The 19285-nt window shown below is 49.1% G+C and overlaps 1 protein-coding gene across 1 annotated transcript in view; it reads left to right on the forward strand.

The window, feature by feature from the left end:
- LOC112246347 (ventricular zone-expressed PH domain-containing protein-like) overlaps positions 1–19285 on the forward strand; it is a 122079-nt gene that overhangs the window by 48331 nt on the left and 54463 nt on the right. The window contains 2 exon segments of the mRNA XM_042296438.1: positions 2977–3186; positions 16262–16470. Of these exon segments, the coding sequence (XP_042152372.1) occupies positions 2977–3186; positions 16262–16470 (419 nt within the window).

Genomic DNA, 19285 nt, shown 5'->3' on the forward strand with positions numbered 1-19285 from the left:
AGCAAGGCTACACTATTCAGTACCCCATAGATCACGCGTCTGACCCGCTGACCCATTACAGGGAAAGACATCACATTTCTCCCTGATTGATTGACCAGCACGGCCAGGGGTCAGCCAAGGCGACAGAGGTTGTGTAAGGTTCATAACTCTAACATGTCAACTGACTGACTGGTGTGTGCATGTATGCGTGTGTGTGTGTTTCCATGTCTTTGATCTGTCTCCATGGGAACGTATGTCTTTGATCGTCTCTCTCCATTGGAGCGTATGTCTTTAATCGTCTGTCTCCATGGGAACGTATGTCTTTGATCGTCTGTCTCCATGGGCGCGTATGTCTTTGATCGTCTGTCTCCATGGGAGCGTATGTCTTTGATCGTCTGTCTCCATGGGAGCGTATGTCTTTGATCGTCTGTCTCCATGGGAGCGTATGTCTTTGATCGTCTGTCTCCATGGGAGCGTATGTCTTTGATCGTCTGTCTCCATGGGAGCGTATGTCATTGATCGTCTGTCTCCATGGGAGCGTATGTCTTTTATCTTCTGTCTCCATCGGAACGTATGTCTTTGATCGTCTGTCTCCATGGGAACGTATGTCTTTGATTGTCTGTCTCCATGGGAATGTAGACAGATGACACAACAGTAGTAGGCTTGATTACCAACAATGACGGGACAGCCTACAGGAAGGAGATGAGGGCTTTGGGAGTGTGGTGCCAGGAACGTAATCTCTCACTCAACGTAGAAAAAAAAGGAGATGATCGTGGACTTCAGGAAACAGCAGAGGGAGCACCCCGCTATCCACGTCGACGGGACAGCAGTGGAGAAGGTGGAAAGTTCCAAGTTCCTCGCAACAGCGCCTATTCAACCTCTGGAGGCTGACGAAATTTGGCTTGGCACCTAAAATCCTCACAAAATTTGACAGATGCACAATTAAGAGCATGTTGTTGGGCTGTATTACCGCTTGGTATGGCAACTGTAACCGCCCGCAACCGCAGGGCTCTCCAGAGGGTGGTGCAGTCTGCCCAACGCATCACCGGGGGCAAACTACCTGCCCTCCAGGACACCTACAGCACCCCGATGTCAAAGGAAGGCCAAAAAGATCATCAAGGACAACAACCACCTGAGCCACTGCCTGTTCACCCCACTATCATCCAGAAGGCAAGGTCAGTACAGGTGCATCAAAGCGGAGACCGAGAGACTGAAAAACAGCTTCTATCTCAAGGCCATCAGACTGTTAAATAGTCATCACTAGCACATTAGAGTCTGCTGCCTATATATACATATATAAATCACTGGCTACTTTAATAAATGGAACGCTAGTCACTCTAATAATGTTTACATACAGTTGAAGTCGGAAGTTTACATAAACTTAGGTTGGAGTCATGAAAAATCATTTTTCAACCACTCCACAAATTTCTTGTTAACAAACTATAGTTTTGGCAAGTCGGTTAGGACATCTACTTTGTGCATGACACAAGTAATTTTTCCAACAATTATTTTCAGACAGATTATTTTACTAATAATTCACTGTATTACAATTCCAGTGGGTCAGAAGTTTACATACACTAAGTTGACTGCCTTTAAACAGCTTGGAAAATTCCAGAAAATTATGTCATGGCTTTAGAAGCTTCTGATAGGCTAATTGACATCATTTCAGTCAATTGGAGGTGTACCTGTGGATGTATTTCAAGGCCTACCTTCAAACTCAGTGCCTCTTTGCTTGACATCATGGGAAAATCTAAATAAATCAACCAAGACCTCGGGAAAAAAATGTGTAGACCTCCACAAGTCTGGTTCATCCTTGCGAGCAATTTCCAAATGCCTGAACCGTGTTCATCTGTACAAACAATAGTACGCAAGTATAAACACCATGGGACCACACAGCCGTCATATCGCTCAGGAAGGAGACGCGTTCTGTCTTCTAGAGATGAACGTACTTTGATGTGAAAAGTGCAAATCAATCCCAGAACAACAGCAAAGGACCTTGTGAAGATGCTGGAGGAAACAGGAACAAAAGTATCTATATCCACAGTAAAACGAGTCCTATATCGACATAACCTGAAAGGCAGATAACATAACATGACATAACTCAGCAAGGAAGATGCCACTGCTCCAAAACCGCCATAAAAAAAGCCAGACTTTCTATCTATCTATCTATCTATCTATCTATCTATCTATCTATCTATCTATCTATCTATCTATCTATCTATCTATCTATCTATCTATCTATCTATCTATCTATCTATCTCTATCTCTCCTAATCTCTACTCTGCTCTCTCTCAATATCTTCCTCTCTCTCAATCTCTCTCTCTTTCTCCCTCTCTCTCTCTCTCTCTCTCGCCTAATATCAACTCTGCTCTCTCTCTCTCTCTTTCTCTCTCCTAATATCAACTCTGCTCTCTCTCTCTCGCTCTCCTACTCTCAACTCTACTACCATTCTACCAACACTTCTCTGTCTCATCTTCCTTCTCTTTTACTGCATGTATATGGTTCCATATGTTGTGAGATTCTTTCTCTTTTCAGAACAACTGGTTCTGAGAGATTAGGATCAGGACCTTCAATTGTAACAGTAAGCAACTGTAACAAAATGGATGACTGCAGAGTAGCTGTTATTATGTTGCATAGATTGCTAAGGCATAAGAATATGAAAGTGTAAATTCTTATTTTAAATGTGTGTAGTTATGTACCTGTCTATTCATTTGATGTATTATGTCATTTTATGTAGTTCTGTCCTCCAGCTATTATGTCGTGTTTTATGTGGACTACAAGAAGAGTAGCTGCAGCTTTGGCTGTAGCTAATGGGGATCCTAATAAAATACTGAATACTCTCATACCGCCTTCTAGCCTCTTTTCCATCCTTCAACCCAATGCTGATCACTGCTTTTATCCTCTCCCCCCTCTCTCTTTTCCCCCTCTCTCTCCCCCTCCCTCCTCTCTCCCTCCTCTCTCTTCCCCCTCTCTCCCCCCTCCTCCTCTCTCCCCCAGGTTCTGAGCCCCCTGGTGCCCTCCCTGGTTGGTTATCTAGGCGATGCCTCTCTGAACGAGACTCTACTGGGTGCACTGGTGGACGTGTCACAGGCTAGCCCCGCCTCCATGACCCCTTTCCTGCCCGCGCTGAGGGTTGTGGGTCAGCAGTACCCAGTCCTGCTGGGACACGTGGTCAAAATACACAGAGCTGTGGGCTTGACCAGTGAGGTGAGAAGACATCAACATTCACCTTTCTTCTACTCTTACTTCTCTCTCTCATTTCTCTCTCTCTGCCTCTTCTCTCTCATTCCCCCTCTAATTTCTCTCTCTCCTCTTCTCACTCATTCCCCCTCTAATTTCTCTCTCTCCTCTTCTCTCTCATTCCCCCTATAATTTCTCTCTCTCCTCTTCTCTCTCATTCCCCCTCTAATTTCTCTCTCTCCTCTTCTCTCTCATTCCCCCTCTAATTTCTCTCTCTCCTCTTCTCTCTCATTCCCCCTCTCATTTCTCTCTCTCCGCCTCCTCTCTCTCATTCCCCCTCTAATTTCTCTCTCTCCTCTTCTCTCTCATTCCCCCTTTCTCCTGTCATTGTCAACTTTTATTTCCTCTCTTCCATCTCTCCATCAGTGTTGGGCAGTGCAGCAGTGTTGATACAGACGCCGGAACTCACTGAGCCAGAATCACTTAGTCAGCCTGGCTAGGTCTGTCCACACACACACACACACACACACACACACACACACACACACACACACACACACACACACACACACACACACACACACACACACACACACACACACACACATATCATGAACCGTCAGTCACCTGCCAGAAATAATCAATCAAAACACAGGGACACAGTGAAACAGATCCTTACATTCCTCATTCCCAATCATCATTAACCTGAGTTTTCATATGAACCTAATCTTACTCATATAAGGTTTAGGGTGACATTGACAATAAACACTCAGTTAACAGGTCCATATCTGCAGCTCAGATAACAGGTCCATATCTGCAGCTCAGATAACAGGCCTATAGCTGCAGCTCAGTTAACAGGCCCATAGCTGCATGCCTGTATAGTTACGCTTCGAACCACAGCATAAAATCTGTCACAGCAGTTTATTTAGCTTATTAATCACAGTATGTTCTGGTATCAAGCCATCTCATGTGGGGGTCAACTCTAACACATGTAGGTAACACGCTTAGGTAACCCACTATATGCCTGTGTGTGTAAGCACTACATGCTTTTCCAGCACTGCATGTGGTTTCATTCAGTGGATGTGTTTGTTCAGGTGAACATTGTCTTGGGGCCTTCTGAAGGAACACTGAGAGGAGATGATTATTGAATGGGGCCTTCTGAAGGAACACTGAGAGGAGATGATTATTGAATGGGGCCTTCTGAAGGAACACTGAGAGGAGATGATTATTGAATGGGGCCTTCTGAAGGAACACTGAGAGGAGATGATTATTGAATGGGGCCTTCTGAAGGAACACTGAGAGGAGATGATTATTGAATGGGGCCTTCTGAAGGAACACTGAGAGGAGATGATTATTGAATGGGGCCTTCTGAAGGAACACTGAGAGGAGATGATTATTGAATTAGGCCTTCTGAAGGAACACTCAGAGGAGATGATTATTGAATTAGGCTTTCTGATGGAACACTGAGAGGAGATGATTATTGAATTAGGCTTTCTGATGGAACACTGAGAGGAGATGATTATTGAATTAGGCTTTCTGAGGGAACACTGAGAGGAGATGACCCTAACCATAACCCTAGCCATAACCCTAACCCTAGTCATAACCCTAGCCATAACCCAGCAGCATACCATTTGCCAGCAGCATACCACCCTGCATACCACTACTGGCTTGCTTCTGAAGCTAAGCAGGGTTGGTCCTGGTCAGTTCCTGGATGGGAGACCAGATGCTGTTGGAAGTGGTGTTGGAGGGCCAGTAGGAGGCACTTTTTCCTCTGGTCTAATTTTTTTCCCCAATGCCCCAGGACACTGTCCTGTGTAGGGTGCCGTCTTTCGGATGGGACGTTAATCGGGTGTCCTGACTCTCTGAGGTCATCAAAGATCCCATGGCACTTATCGTAAGAGTAGGGGTGTTAACCCCGGTGACCTGGCTAAATTCCCAATCTGGCCCTCAAACCATCACAGTCACCTAATAATCCCCAGTTTACAATTGGCTCATTCTTCCCACTCCTCTCCCTTGTAACTATTCCCCAGGTCGTTGCTGCAAATGGGAACGTGTTCTCAGTAAAATAACGGATAAAATAAATAAAAACCTAACCCTAGCCATAACCATAACCCTAACCATAACCATAACCCTTGCCATAACCCTAACCATAACCCTAACCATAACCCTAGCCATAACCATAACCTCTCTCAAATGTCAATATGCCTTGTATACTGTTGTTCAGGTTAGTTATAATTGTTTTAGTTTACAATGGAGCCCCTAGTTCCACTCTTCATACCCCTGATACCTCCTTTGTCCCACCTCCCACACATGCGGTGACCTCACCCGTTACAACCAGCATGTCCAGTGATACAATCTCTCTCATCATCACCCAGTGCCTGGGCTTACCTCCGCTGTACCCGCACCCCACCATACCCCTGTTTGCGCATTATGCCCTGAATATATTCTACCATGCCCAGAAATCTGCTCCTTTTATTCTCTGTCCCCAACGTTCTAGGCGACCAAGCCTTGGTTTCATGCATGTCAACATCAGAAGCCTCCTCCCTAAGTTTGTTTTACTCACTGCTTTAGCATACTCTGCTAACCCTGATGTCCTTGCCGTGTCTGAATCCTGGCTCAGGAAGGCCACCAAAAATTCTGAGATTTCCATACCCAACTATAACATTTTCCGTCAAGATAGAACTGCCAAAGGGGGAGGAGTTGCAGTTTACTGCAGAGATAGCCTGCAAAGTAATGTCATACTTTCCAGGTCCATACCCAAACAGTTCGAACTACTAATTTTGAAAATTACTCTCTCCAGAAATAAGTCTCTCACTGTTGCCGCCTGCTACCGACCGCCTCAGCTCCCAGCTGTGCCCTGGACACATTTGTGAATTGATCGCCCCCCATCTAGCTTCAGAGTTTGTTCTGTTAGGTGACCTAAACTGGGATATGCTTAACACCCCGGCAGTCCTACAATCTAAGCTAGATGCCCTCAATCTCACACAAATCATCAAGGAACCCACCAGGTACAACCCTAAATCTGTAAACAAGGGCACCCTCATAGACGTCATCCTGACCAACTGGCCCTCCAAATACACCTCTGCTGTCTTCAACCAGGATCTCAGCGATCACTGCCTCATTGCCTGTATCCGCTACGGAGCCGCAGTCAAACGACCACCCCTCATGACTGTCAAACGCTCCCTAAAACACTTCTGTGAGCAGGCCTTTCTAATCGACCTGGCCCGGGTATCCTGGAAGGACATTCACCTCATCCCGTCAGTTGAGGATGCCTGGTCAGTCATTCTTTAAAAGTAACTTCCTCACCATTTTAGACAAGCATGCTCCGTTCAAAAAAATGCAGAACTAAGAACAGATATAGCCCTTGGTTCACTCCAGACCTAACTGCCCTCGACCAGCACAAAAATATCCTGTGGCGGACTGCAATAGCATCGAATAGTCCCCTTTCGAATAGTTCTCCTTTACCCAAATCCAGATAGCAGATGTTCTGAAAGAGCTGCAAAACCTGGACCCATACAAATCAGCTGGGCTTGACAATCTGGACCCTCTATTTCTGAAACTATCCGCCGCCATTGTCGCAACCCCTATTACCAGCCTGTTCAACCTCTCTTTCATATCGTCTGAGATCCCCAAGGATTGGAAAGCTGCCGCAGTCATCCCCCTCTTCAAAGGGGGTGACACCCTGGACCCAAACTGTTACAGACCTATATCCATCCTGCCCTGCCTATCTAAGGTCTTCGAAAGCCAAGTCAACAAACAGGTCACTGACCATCTCAAATCCCACCGTACCTTCTCCGCTGTGCAATCTGGTTTCCGAGCCGGTCACGGGTGCACCTCAGCCACGCTCAAGGTATTAAACGATATCATAACCGCCATCGATAAAAGACAGTACTGTGCAGCCGTCTTCATCGACCTTTCCAAGGCTTTCGACTCTGTCAATCACCATATTCTTATCGGCAGACTCAGTAGTCTCGGTTTTTCGGATGACTGCCTTGCCTGGTTCACCAATTACTTTGCAGACAGAGTTCAGTGTGTCAAATCGGAGGGCATGCTGTCCGGTCCTCTGGCAGTCTCTATGGGGGGGGGCACAGGGTTCAATCCTCGGGCTGACTTTTTTCTCTGTATATATCAATGATGTTGCTCTTGCTGCGGGCGATTCCCTGATCCACCTCTACGCAGACGACACCATTCTATATACTTCCGGCCCATGCTTGGACACTGTGCTATCTAACCTCCAAACGAGCTTCAATGCCATACAGCACTCCTTCCGTGGCCTCCAACTGCTCTTAAACGCTAGTAAAACCAAATGCATGCTTTTCAACCGTTCGCTGCCTGCACCCGCACGCCTGACCAGCATCACCACTCTGGATGGTTCCGACCTTGAATATGTGGACATCTATAAATACCTAGGTGTCTGGCTAGACTGTAAACTCTCCTTCCAGACTCATATCAAACATCTCCAATCGAAAATCAAATCAAGAGTCGGCTTTCTATTCCGCAACAAAGCCTCCTTCACTCACGCCGCCAAACTTACCCTATTAAAACGGACTATCCTACCGATCCTCGACTTCGGCGATGTCATCTACAAAATTGCTTCCAACACTCTACTCAACAAACTGGATGCAGTTTATCACAGTGCCATCCGTTTTGTCACTAAAGCACCTTATACCACCCACCACTGCGACTTGTATGCTCTAGTCGGCTGGCCCTCGCTACATATTCGTCGCCAGACCCACTGGCTCCAGGTCATCTACAAGTCCATGCTAGGTAAAGCTCTGCCTTATCTCAGTTCACTGGTCACGATGGCAACACCCATCCGTAGCACGCGCTCCAGCAGGTGCATCTCACTGATCATCCCTAAAGCCAACACCTCATTTGGCCGCCTTTCGTTCCAGTTCTCTGCTGCCTGTGACTGGAACGAATTGCAAAAATCGCTGAAGGTGGAGACTTTTATCTCCCTCACCAACTTCAAACATCTGCTATCTGAGCAGCTAACCGATCCCTGCAACTGTACATAGTCTATCGGTAAATAGCCCACCCATTTTTACCTACCTCATCCCCATACTGCTTTTATTTATTTACTTTTCTGCTCACCAATATCTCTACCTGTACATGACCATCTGATAATTTATCACTCCAGTGTTAATCTGCAAAATTTTAATTATTCGCCTACCTCCTCATGCCTTTTGCACACAATGTATATAGACTCCCCTTTTTTTTCTACTGTGTTATTGACTTGTTAATTGTTTACTCCATGTGTAACTCTGTGTTGCCTGTTCACACTGCTATGCTTTATCTTGGCCAGGTCGCAGTTGCAAATGAGAACTTGTTCTCAACTAGCCTACCCGTTACGGCTTTCTTCCGTCGAAGGAGAAGCGGACCAAAATGCAGCGTGGTGGTTACTCATGTTCTTTAATGGAAGATGAACAATACATGAAATAACTAAATCTACAAAACAACAAACGGAAAGTGAAAACCTATACAGCCTATCTGGTGAAATGCAAAACACTGAGACAGGAACAATCACCCACAAACACACAGTGAAACCCGGGCTACCTAAATATGGTTCCCAATCAGAGACAACGATAATCACCTGACTCTGATTGAGAACCGCCTCAGGCAGCCATAGACTTTCCTAGGCAACCCTACTCAGCCACAATCCCAATACCTACTAAAACCCCAATACAAAAACACACCACAAAATAAATCCATGTCACACCCTGGCCTGACCAAATAAATAAAGAAAACACAAAATACTAAGACCAAGGCGTGACAGAACCCCCCCTCCCCAAGGTGCGGACTCCCGGCCGCACACCTAAACCCATAGGGGAGGGTCCGGGTGGGCGTCTGTCCACGGTGGCGGCTCCGGCTCGGGACGTGGACCCCACTCCAACCAAGTCTTAGTCCCCCTGTAACGCGTCCTTTGATTGGCGACCCTCGCCGCCGACCTTGGCCTAATAACCCTCACCAAGGACCCCACTGGACTGAGGGGCAGCTCGGGACTGAGGTGGAAGCTCGGGACTGAGGGGAAGCTCGGGACTGAGGGGAAGCTGACTGAGGGGAAGCTCGGGACTGAGGGGAAGCTCGGGACTGAGGGGAAGCTCGGGACTGAGGGGAAGCTCGGGACTGAGGGGTAGCTCGGGACTGGGGGGTAGCTCGGGACTGAGGGGAAGCTCAGCATTGAGGGGAAGCTCAGCATTGAGGGGAAGCTCAGCACTGAGGGGAAGCTCAGCACTGAGGGGAAGCTCAGCACTGAGGGGAAGCCCAGTACTGAGAGGAAGCCCAGGCAGGTAGTAGGCTCTGGCAGATCCTGGCTAGCTGGTGGTTCTGGCAGATCCTGGCTGACTGGCGAATCCTGGCTGACTGGCGGATCTGGAAGATCCTGGCTGACTGGCGGATCTGGAAGATCATGGCTGACTGGCGGATCCTGGCTGACTGGTGGCTCTGGCTGCTCTGGCTGCTCCATGCAGACTGGCAGCTCTGGCTGCTCCATGCAGACTGGCAGCTCTGGCAGCTCCATGCAGACTGGCAGCTCTGGCTGCTCCATACAGACTGGCTGCTCCATGCAGACTGGCAGCTCTGGCTGCTCCATGCAGACTGGCAGCTCTGGCTGCTCCATGCAGACTGGCAGCTCTGGCTGCTCCATGCAGACTGGCAGCTCTGGCTGCTCCATGCAGACTGGCAGCTCTGGCTGCTCCATCCAGACTGACAGCTCTGGCTGCTCCATGCAGACTGACAGCTCTGGCTGATCCATGCAGACTGGCAGCTCTGGCAGCTCCATGCAGACTGGCAGCTCCATGCAGACTGGCGGCTCTGGCTGCTCCATGCAGACTGGCAGCTCTGGCTGCTCCATGCAGACTGGCACCTCTGGCTGCTCCATGCAGACTGGCAGCTCTGGCTGCGCTGAACAGGCAGGAGACTCTGGCAGCACTGGAGAGGAGGAAGACTCTGATAGCGCTAGACAGGCGGGAGACTCCGGCAGCACTGTAGAGGAGGAAGGCTCTGGCTACGCTGAACAGGCGAGGCGCACTGAAGGCCTGGTGCGTGGTGCTGGCACTGGTGGTACTGGGCCGAGGACATGCACAGGAAGCCTGGTGCGGGGAGCTGCCACCGGAGGACTGGTGTGTGGAGGTGGCACTGGAGCTCTTGAGCACCGAGCCTGCCCAACCTTACCTGGCTCGATGCCCACTCTAGCCCGGCCAATACGAAGAGCTGGTATGTACCGCACCGGGCTATGCACCCGCACTGGAGACACCGTGCGCTCCACAGCATAACACGGTGCCTGCCCGGTCTCTTTAGCCCCCCGGTAAGCACAGGAAGTTTGCGCAGGTCTCCTACCTGGCGTAGCCATACTCCCTGTGAGCCCCCCCACATTTTTGGGGCTGACTCTCGGGCTTCCATCCGCGTCGCCGTGCTGCCTCTTCATACCAGCGCCTCTCCGCTTTCGCCGCCTCCAGTTCTTCTTTGCGGCGTCAATATTCACCAGGCTGTGCCCAGGGTCCTTTTCCGTCCAATATTTCCTCCCAAGTCCAGAAGTCCTGTGATCGCTGCTCCTCACGATAAACAGGGGGAGTTGGCTCAGGTCTGAACCCTGACTCTGCCACACTCTCCCTGAGCCCCCCCCCCCCAATACATTTTTGGGGCTGACTTTCGGGCTTCCTTGCCAACCGCGTTCCCTCGTATCGTCGGTTCCTCTCTCCGGCTGCCTCTGCTCTCCTAAGTGCCTCCACCTGTTCCCATGGGAGGCGATCTCTTCCAGCCAGTATCTCCTCCCAAGTGTAACAACCCTTGCCATCCAAAACTTCTTCCCATGTCCATTCCTCCTTTCGCTGCTTCTGCTGTCGCTGCCTGTCACCACGCTGCTTGGTCCTGGTGTGGTGGGTGATTCTGTTACGGCTTTCTTCCGTCGAAGGAGAAGCGGACCAAAATGCAGCGTGGTGGTTACTCATGTTCTTTAATGGAAGATGAACGATACATGAAATAACTAAATCTACAAAACAACAAACGGAAAGTGAAAACCTATACAGCCTATCTGGTGAAATGCAAAACACTGAGACAGGAACAATCACCCACAAACACACAGTGAAACCCGGGCTACCTAAATATGGTTCCCAATCAGAGACAACGATAATCACCTGACTCTGATTGAGAACCGCCTCAGGCAGCCATAGACTTTCCTAGGCAACCCTACTCAGCCACAATCCCAATACCTACTAAAACCCCAATACAAAAACACACCACAAAATAAACCCATGTCACACCCTGGCCTGACCAAATAAATAAAGAAAACACAAAATACTAAGACCAAGGCGTGACACTACCTGGTTAAATAAAAGTGAAATAAAAATAATAATAATAAAAAACATAACCCTAACCCTAACCTTAACCATAACCCTAACCTTAACCATAACCCTAACCATAACCATAACCCTAACCTTAACCATAGCCATAACCCTAACCTTAACCTTAACCATAACCCTAACCATAACCATAACCCTAACCTTAACCATAACCCTAACCCTAATCATAACCCTAAACTTAACCATAACCCTAACCTTAACCATAACCCTAACCATAACCCTAACCTTAACCATAGCCCTAACCTTAACCTTAACCATAACCCTAACCTTAACCCTAACCTTAACCATAACCATAACCCTAACCTTAACCATAACCCTAACCTTAACCATAACCCTAACCCTAACCTTAACCATAACCCTAACCCTAACCATAACCCTAACCTTAACCATAACCCTAACCTTAACCCTAACCATAACCCTAACCCCTTAACCCTAACCTTAACCATAACCCTAACCCTAACCTTAACCATAACCCTAACCCTAACCTTAACCTTAACCATAACCCTAACCATAACCCTAACCTTAACCATAACCCTAACCTTAACCCCTAACCATAACCATAACCCTAACCATAACCATAACCCTAACCTTAAACCCTAAACTTAACCATAACCCTAACCCCTAACCTTAACCATAACCTAACCCCCTAACCTTAACCATAACCCTAACCTTAACCATAACCCCATAACCATAACCCTAACCTTAACCTAACCTTAACCATAACCCCTAACCATAACCCTAACCATAACCATAACCCTAACCTTAACCATAACCCTAACCTTAACCCTAACCCTAACCATAACCCTAACCTTAACCTAACCCTAACCCTAACCATAACCTTAACCCTAACCTTAACCATAACCTTAACCCTAACCTTAACCTTAACCCTAACCATAACCCTAACCTTAACCCTAACCTTAACCATAACCCTAACCATAACCTTAACACTAATCTTGGATTATCATACTTTTATCATACTTTTTTGGGGCCCTTAAGGTGCTGGAACAGGAGCCTGTTCTGGATAGCTTTGGCTCAATTTAACCACTGGTCAATAGTGAGTCACACTTCACCTCTCCACCGTCATAACTGACTTCTGGTGAGAGTTCTGGTACAAAATGGCCTCACCCAGGTGGAGGTGGGTGTTACACATGTTGAAACATACCTGTTCTGGAGTTTTCCGCTGAGGTCATCCATTCCATTCCTCTCAACGATAAATCCTGAGTGATTGATGGAGAGAGAGACATGTTACCTAGTGATTATATGACTCCCAACACCTTGTGAAGCAGTGTGAGGTATGTTGTATCCTCCTTCTCACCCTCAACAAACTCTCTCCAACCTCCTCTCTCTCTCCTTCCCTCCCTCAACAAACTCTCCAGCCTCCTCTCTCTCTCCTTCCCTCCCTCAACAAACTCTCTCCAGCCTTCTCTCTCTCTCTCTCCTTTCCTCCCTCAACAAACTCCTTCCTTCCTTCCCTCCCTACCTCTCTACCTCAACAAACTAGCTCTTGTGTTTCATTATTGATTGGCATGTTCCCCTATAAGTTATGAAAAGGCAAAACCCCACAGTGACAGGATAAATGCGGATTCGCAGCAATATTCTGCTCTTTCCGGGAGACAGACACACATACACACACTTACACACACACATGCAAACACAGACACACACGCACACTTCCCAGGAGAGGCCGAACGATTTGGCCCTTCAGCTCCAATCACTCCTCTGTTATTGTTCTGACAATACTGCAAACCGATTCGCTCCAGCAGTAGCTTGTGTGTGTCCTAGGTGTGTGTGTGCGTGTGTGTGTGTGTGGTGTGTGTGTTAAATGTTTCTGGGCAGCAGAAACGTGTCATGCTCCAGTTAGGAGCCAGAGAGGGTTTAAATAATGCAACCTGTTTTGCTTCCTCCTTTTCTTTGTCTCCCTGCCTCCTGATTGGACCAGCACACTGATTCCTCTGCTCCCTCTGCAGATGAGATCTGGAACAAAATGTCCTCCTCTCTCTTAATGTAACAAGCCCCCTGGTCCCGCTAAAGGCCCAGATGGGGGGGGGTGCGCCTGCTGATTCCAACACTGAATCTGATATTCCGCACTCCTATCTTCTCCGAGTGGATCTCAGGAAAACATCCCTCTGAATCTCCTGTTCTCTCTAAAATGGCCGCCAGGATGTGTTTACGGTTGTTTATGAGGGTGTTTGTGACCATTGGCATGGAGCCTCTGGCCAGGGGTAGAGATGATTACAGGGTTTTGGGGATGGTTATACTGTTTCAAGGTGAGGCAGATTGACAGTGATTGGGGGACTGGGGATTAAGTGGATGTTGCGCAATGGCAGGAAGATGAATGTAATGACGTGCGTCCTCTCTCTCCCATCTCTCTCCCCTCTCTCTCTCCACTCTCCCTCTCTCTCCCTCTCTCTCCCTCCCTCTCTCTCTCCCTCTCTTCTCTCTCTCTCGCTCCCTCTCTCTCTCCCTCTCTCCCCGCTCTCTCTTTCTCTCGCTCTCTCTCATCTCTCCCTCTCTCCCTCCCTCTCTCTCTCCTTCTCTCTCCCTCTCTCTCTCCACTCTCCCCTCTCTTCCTCTCTCTCCCTCTCTCTTTCTCTCTCCCTCTCTCCCCTCTCTTCCTCTCTTTCCCTCTCTCCCGCTCCCCTCTCTCTTCCTCTCCCTCTCTCCCCCATCTCTCCCCTCTCTCTCTCCCTCTCTTTTCTCGCTCTCTCTTCCTCTCTCCTCTCTCCCTCTCTCCCTCTCTTTCTCTCTCTCTCTCTCCCTATCTTTTCCTCTCTCTCCCGCTCTCCTGTCTCTTCCTCTCTCCCTCTCTTTCCCCCTCTTTCCCCCTCTCTCCTCTCTCTCCCCTCTCTCCCCGCTCTCTCTCCCTCTCTCTCCCCCTCTCTCCTCTCTCTTCCTCTCTTTCCCACTCTCTCCCTCTCTCTCCCCCTCTCTCCCCCTTCCTCTCTCTCCTTCTCCCTCTCCCCCTCTCTCCCCCTTCCTCTCTCTCCTTCTCCCTCTCCCCCTCTCTCCCCTCTTCCTCTCTTTCCCGCTCCCTCCCTCTCTCCCCTCTCTTTTCCTCTCTCTCCCTCTCTCTCCCTCTTGCCCTCTCTCCCCTCTCTTTTCCTCTCTCCCCTCTCTCCCCCTCTCTCTTCCTCTCTTTCCCCCTATCTCTCCCCTCTCTTCCTCTCTTTCCCTCTCGCCCTCTCCCCCTTCTCTTTTCCTCTCTCTCATGCTCTCCCCTCTCCCCCTATCTCTTCCTCTCTCTCCCTCTCTCCCCTCTCCCTCCCTCTCTCCCATCTTCCTCTCTCTTCCTCTCTCTCCCTCTCTCTCCCTGTATCACCTTCTCTCTCTCCCTCTCCCCTCTATCACCCTCTCTCTCCCCTCTCCCTCTCTCTCCTCTCTCTCTCTCTCTCTCTCTCCTCCTCTATCACTTTCTCTCCCTCTCTCCCCCTCCATCACCCTCTCTCTCCCTTTCTCTCCCTCCCCCCTTCCCCTCCCTCCCCCAGTGTCAGGCCCGTAGCTCCCTTTGCTCCCGAGTGGCACAGCAGTCTAAGGCACTGCATCTCAGTGCAAGAGGCGTCACTACAGTCCCTGGTTCGTATCCAGGCTGTATCACATCTGGCCGTGATTTGGGTTTGGCCAGGGTAGGCCGTCATTGTAAATAATACTTTTTTCTTAACTGACTTGCCTAATTAAGTAAAGGTTCAATAAAAAATGTGAATGTGTTAACAGGAGTGGAGAACATGGTACTCCCCTGCCATCAACCAGTAGGTCTTAGTGGAGGCATTTCCCAGAATCACTGCTTGTTTTCCGCTTGGTAAGAGAGTGTGGAAAGACAGGGCACTGTGCTTTGGTTGGCAGTTGATTGCATAAAAATACCAAATTTCTTTGTAGCCGCCATATTTTAGTGGTGTGTGTGCATATGTGCGTGTGTTGCGTTTACATGTGTGTGTTTGAGAAAGTGAGAGGGGAGCCCCCACATCCCATGGCTCACACACAGTCATGACATATTTTTTATTTTTTTCCCTCTCTCTCCCCTCTCTCTCCCTCCCTGCCCCCTCTCTCCCCTCTCCCCTCCCTGCCCCCTCTCTCTCCCCTCTCCCCGCTATCTCTCTCCCCTCCTTCTCCCCTCTCTCCGTATCTCCTCTCTCTCCCCCTCTCTCTCCCCTCTCTCTCCTCTCTCCCCCTCCCTACCACCCATCTTTCCCTTCTCTCTCCCCCTCTCTCTGTATCTCTCCTCTCTCCCCCTCTCTCTCCCCTCTCTTCCCTCTTTTTCCCTCTCTCTCCCCCTCCCTGCCCCGTCTCTTTCCCTTCTCTCCCTCTCTCCCCTCTCTCTCCCCTTTCCCCCTCCCTGCCCCTCTCTCTCCTCTCTGCCCCTCTCTCTCCCCTTTCCCCCTCCCTGCCCCTCTCTCTCTCTCTGCCCCTCTCCTCTCTCCCCCTCCCTGCCCCCCCCTCACTCCCCTATCTCCCCTCTCTCTCTCTCTCTCTCTCTCTCCCCCTCTCTCCCTCTCTCCCCCTGCCTGCCCCCTCTCTCCCCCTCCCTGCTCTCTCTCTCCCCTCTCTCCCCTCTCTCTCCCTCTCTCTCCCCCTCCCTGCCCCCTCTCTCTCCCATCTCTCTCCCCTCTCTCCCCGCTTCCTGCCCCTTCTCTCTCCCATCTCTCTCCTTCTCTCTCCCATCTCTCTCCCCTCTCTCTCCCCCTCCCTGCCCCCTCTCTCTCCCCTTTCTCTGCTCTCTACCCCTCCCTGCCCCCTCTCTCCCCCAGCGTCAGGCCCGTAGCTCCCTGGCGTACCTAGTGTCTCTGCTGGGCAGTATGGATCACAGCTTCCACTACAGTCTGCTGCTGGAGATCAGAGCCCTGACTGACAGATACACCTCCATCCTGGGAGGCTGTGCCAAAGACATCTACAGGATGAGTAACAGCTTCACCTCTATAGCCAGACTACTGGAGACATACACCACCATCAACTGCAGGTAAGGTATGCACGCACACACACACTCACACACACACACACTCACACACACACACACACACGCACATGCACACACACACACATACACACACTCACACACTCACACACACACACACACACACACACACACACACACACACACACATGCACACACACACACACACACACACACACACACACGCACATGCACACACACGCACCATAGTACCCTCCAAGCTCGTCATCAAGCTCGAGACCCTGGGTCTCGACCCCGCCCTGTGCAACTGGGTACTGGACTTCCTGACAGGCCGCCCCCAGGTGGTGAGGGTAGGCAACAACATCTCCTCCCCGCTGATCCTCAACACTGGGGCCCCACAAGGTGGCGTTCTGAGCCCTCTCCTGTACTCCCTGTTCACCCACGACTGCGTGGCCATGCACGCCTCCAACTCAATCATCAAGTTTGCGGACGACACAACAGTGGTAGGCTTGATTACCAACAACGACGAGACGGCCTACAGGGAGGAGGTGAGGGCCCTCGGAGTGTGGTGTCAGGAAAATAACCTCACACTCAACGTCAACAAAACTAAGGAGATGATTGTGGACTTCAGGAAACAGCAGAGGGAACACCCCCATCCACATCGATGGAACAGTAGTGGAGAGGGTAGCAAGTTTTAAGTTCCTCGGCATACACATCACAGACAAACTGAATTGGTCCACTCACACAGACAGCATCGTGAGGAAGGCGCAGCAGCGCCTCTTCAACCTCAGGAGGCTGAAGAAATTCGGCTTGTCACCAAAAGCACTCACAAACTTCTACAGATGCACAATCGAGAGCATCCTGGCGGGCTGTATCACCGCCTGGTATGGCAACTGCACCGCCCTCAACCGTAAGGCTCTCCAGAGGGTAGTGAGGTCTGCACAATGCATCACCGGGGCAAACTACCTGCCCTCCAGGACACCTACACCACCCGATGCTACAGGAAGGCCATAAAGATCATCAAGGACATCAACCACCCGAGCCACTGCCTGTTCACCCCGCTGTCATCCAGAAGGCGAGGTCAGTACAGGTGCATCAAAGCTGGGACCGAGAGACTGAAAAACAGCTTCTATCTCAAGGCCATCAGACTGTTAAACAGCCACCACTAACATTGAGTGGCTACTGCCAACACACTGTCAATGACACTGACTCTACTCCAGCCACTTTAATCATGGGAATTGATGGGAAATGATGTAAATATATCACTAGCCACTTTAAACAATGCTACCTTATATAATGTTACTTACCCTACATTGTTCATCTCATATGCATACGTTGATACTGTACTCTATATCATCGACTGTATCTTGCCTATGCTGCTCTGTACCATCACTCATTCATATATCCTTACTACAGAGGCAGAACCTCTGTTTGTAACCCCATCGCTTTCTCTGCCCAGCCAACCTACAATGACAAAACAAAATCACTAATCTCATGTTATTCTTTGCAATTACGATTCTGTGAATCAAAAACTTCATAAAAAAATGCACTCCTTAAAAATAAGGACGTGTTTTACTGATGTTGTGTGTGTAGACGTATGTGCGTGCGTGCGTGCGTGTGTGTGTGTGTGTGTGTGTGGGGGGGGGCCACTCCCATTTGTCTGATTGTGTTACTGATGGGTTCTGGGAATGGTACCACACACAGCCTTCTCCAGGAACATTGTGTATCAGTGGCTTCCAGAGGCTTTGCTTGGGGTCTCTTTCTGGAAAATAAAGACTGAGAGAAATGTGGGAGGGTTTATTTGAAAAAAGAACAGAGATGATGAGGAAGGAGGCAAACAAAGGGCATTTGAAAGTGTTCAATCAGCGGACGAGTGGAGGGGTTGACATGGTAGGAGAGAGTGGCCACTCCCCTGTTCTCTCTCTCTCTCTCTCTCTCTCTCTCCTCTCTTTCTGTGTGTGTGTGTGTGTGTGTTTATTTTTTTTATTTTATTTTACCTTTATTTAACTAGGCAAGTCAGTTAAGAACAAATTCTTGTGTGTGTGTGTGTGTGTTTTTGTGTGTGTGTGTGTGTGTGTGTGTGTGTGTGTGTGTGTGTGTGTGTGTGTGTGTGTGTGTGTGTGTGTGTGTGTGTGTGTGTGTGTATATATCCAGAGGTGAGCTGGTCTGCCCAGTTCTCTCAGGTCCGATCTGTCTCTTTCCTCATGTGCAGCATTCCAGCCCAGCACCAGTCCTATCCGGTCTAGTGTGTGTGACACAGAGAGAGACGGAGAGATAGGGAGAGAAAACACTGGCTAAGACATTTGCTACTTTACACCCCTTCCTCTCTCTGTATGTTTCAGGGTTGTTACTTTACACCTCTTCCTCTCTCTGAATGTTTTAGGGTTGTTACTTTACACCTCTTCCTCTCTCTGTATGTTTCAGGGTTGTTACTTTACACCTCTTCCTCTCTCTGAATGTTTTAGGGTTGTTACTTTACACCTCTTCCTCTCTCTGTATGTTTTAGGGTTGTTACTTTACACCTCTTCCTCTCTCTGTATGTTTCAGGGTTGTTACTTTACACCTCTTCCTCTCTCTGAATGTTTTAGGGTTGTTACTTTACACCTCTTCCTCTCTCTGTATGTTTCAGGGTTGTTACTTTACACCTCTTCCTCTCTCTGAATGTTTTAGGGTTGTTACTTTACACCTCTTCCTCTCTCTGAATGTTTTAGGGTTGTTACTTTACACCTCTTCCTCTCTCTGAATGTTTTAGGGTTGTTACTTTACACCTCTTCCTCTCTCTGAATGTTTTAGGGTTGTTACTTTACACCTCTTCCTCTCTCTGAATGTTTTAGGGTTATTACTTTACACCTCTTCCTCT

This window comes from Oncorhynchus tshawytscha, linkage group LG13, assembly GCF_018296145.1.
Source record: "Oncorhynchus tshawytscha isolate Ot180627B linkage group LG13, Otsh_v2.0, whole genome shotgun sequence".
Lineage (NCBI taxonomy): Eukaryota > Metazoa > Chordata > Actinopteri > Salmoniformes > Salmonidae > Oncorhynchus > Oncorhynchus tshawytscha.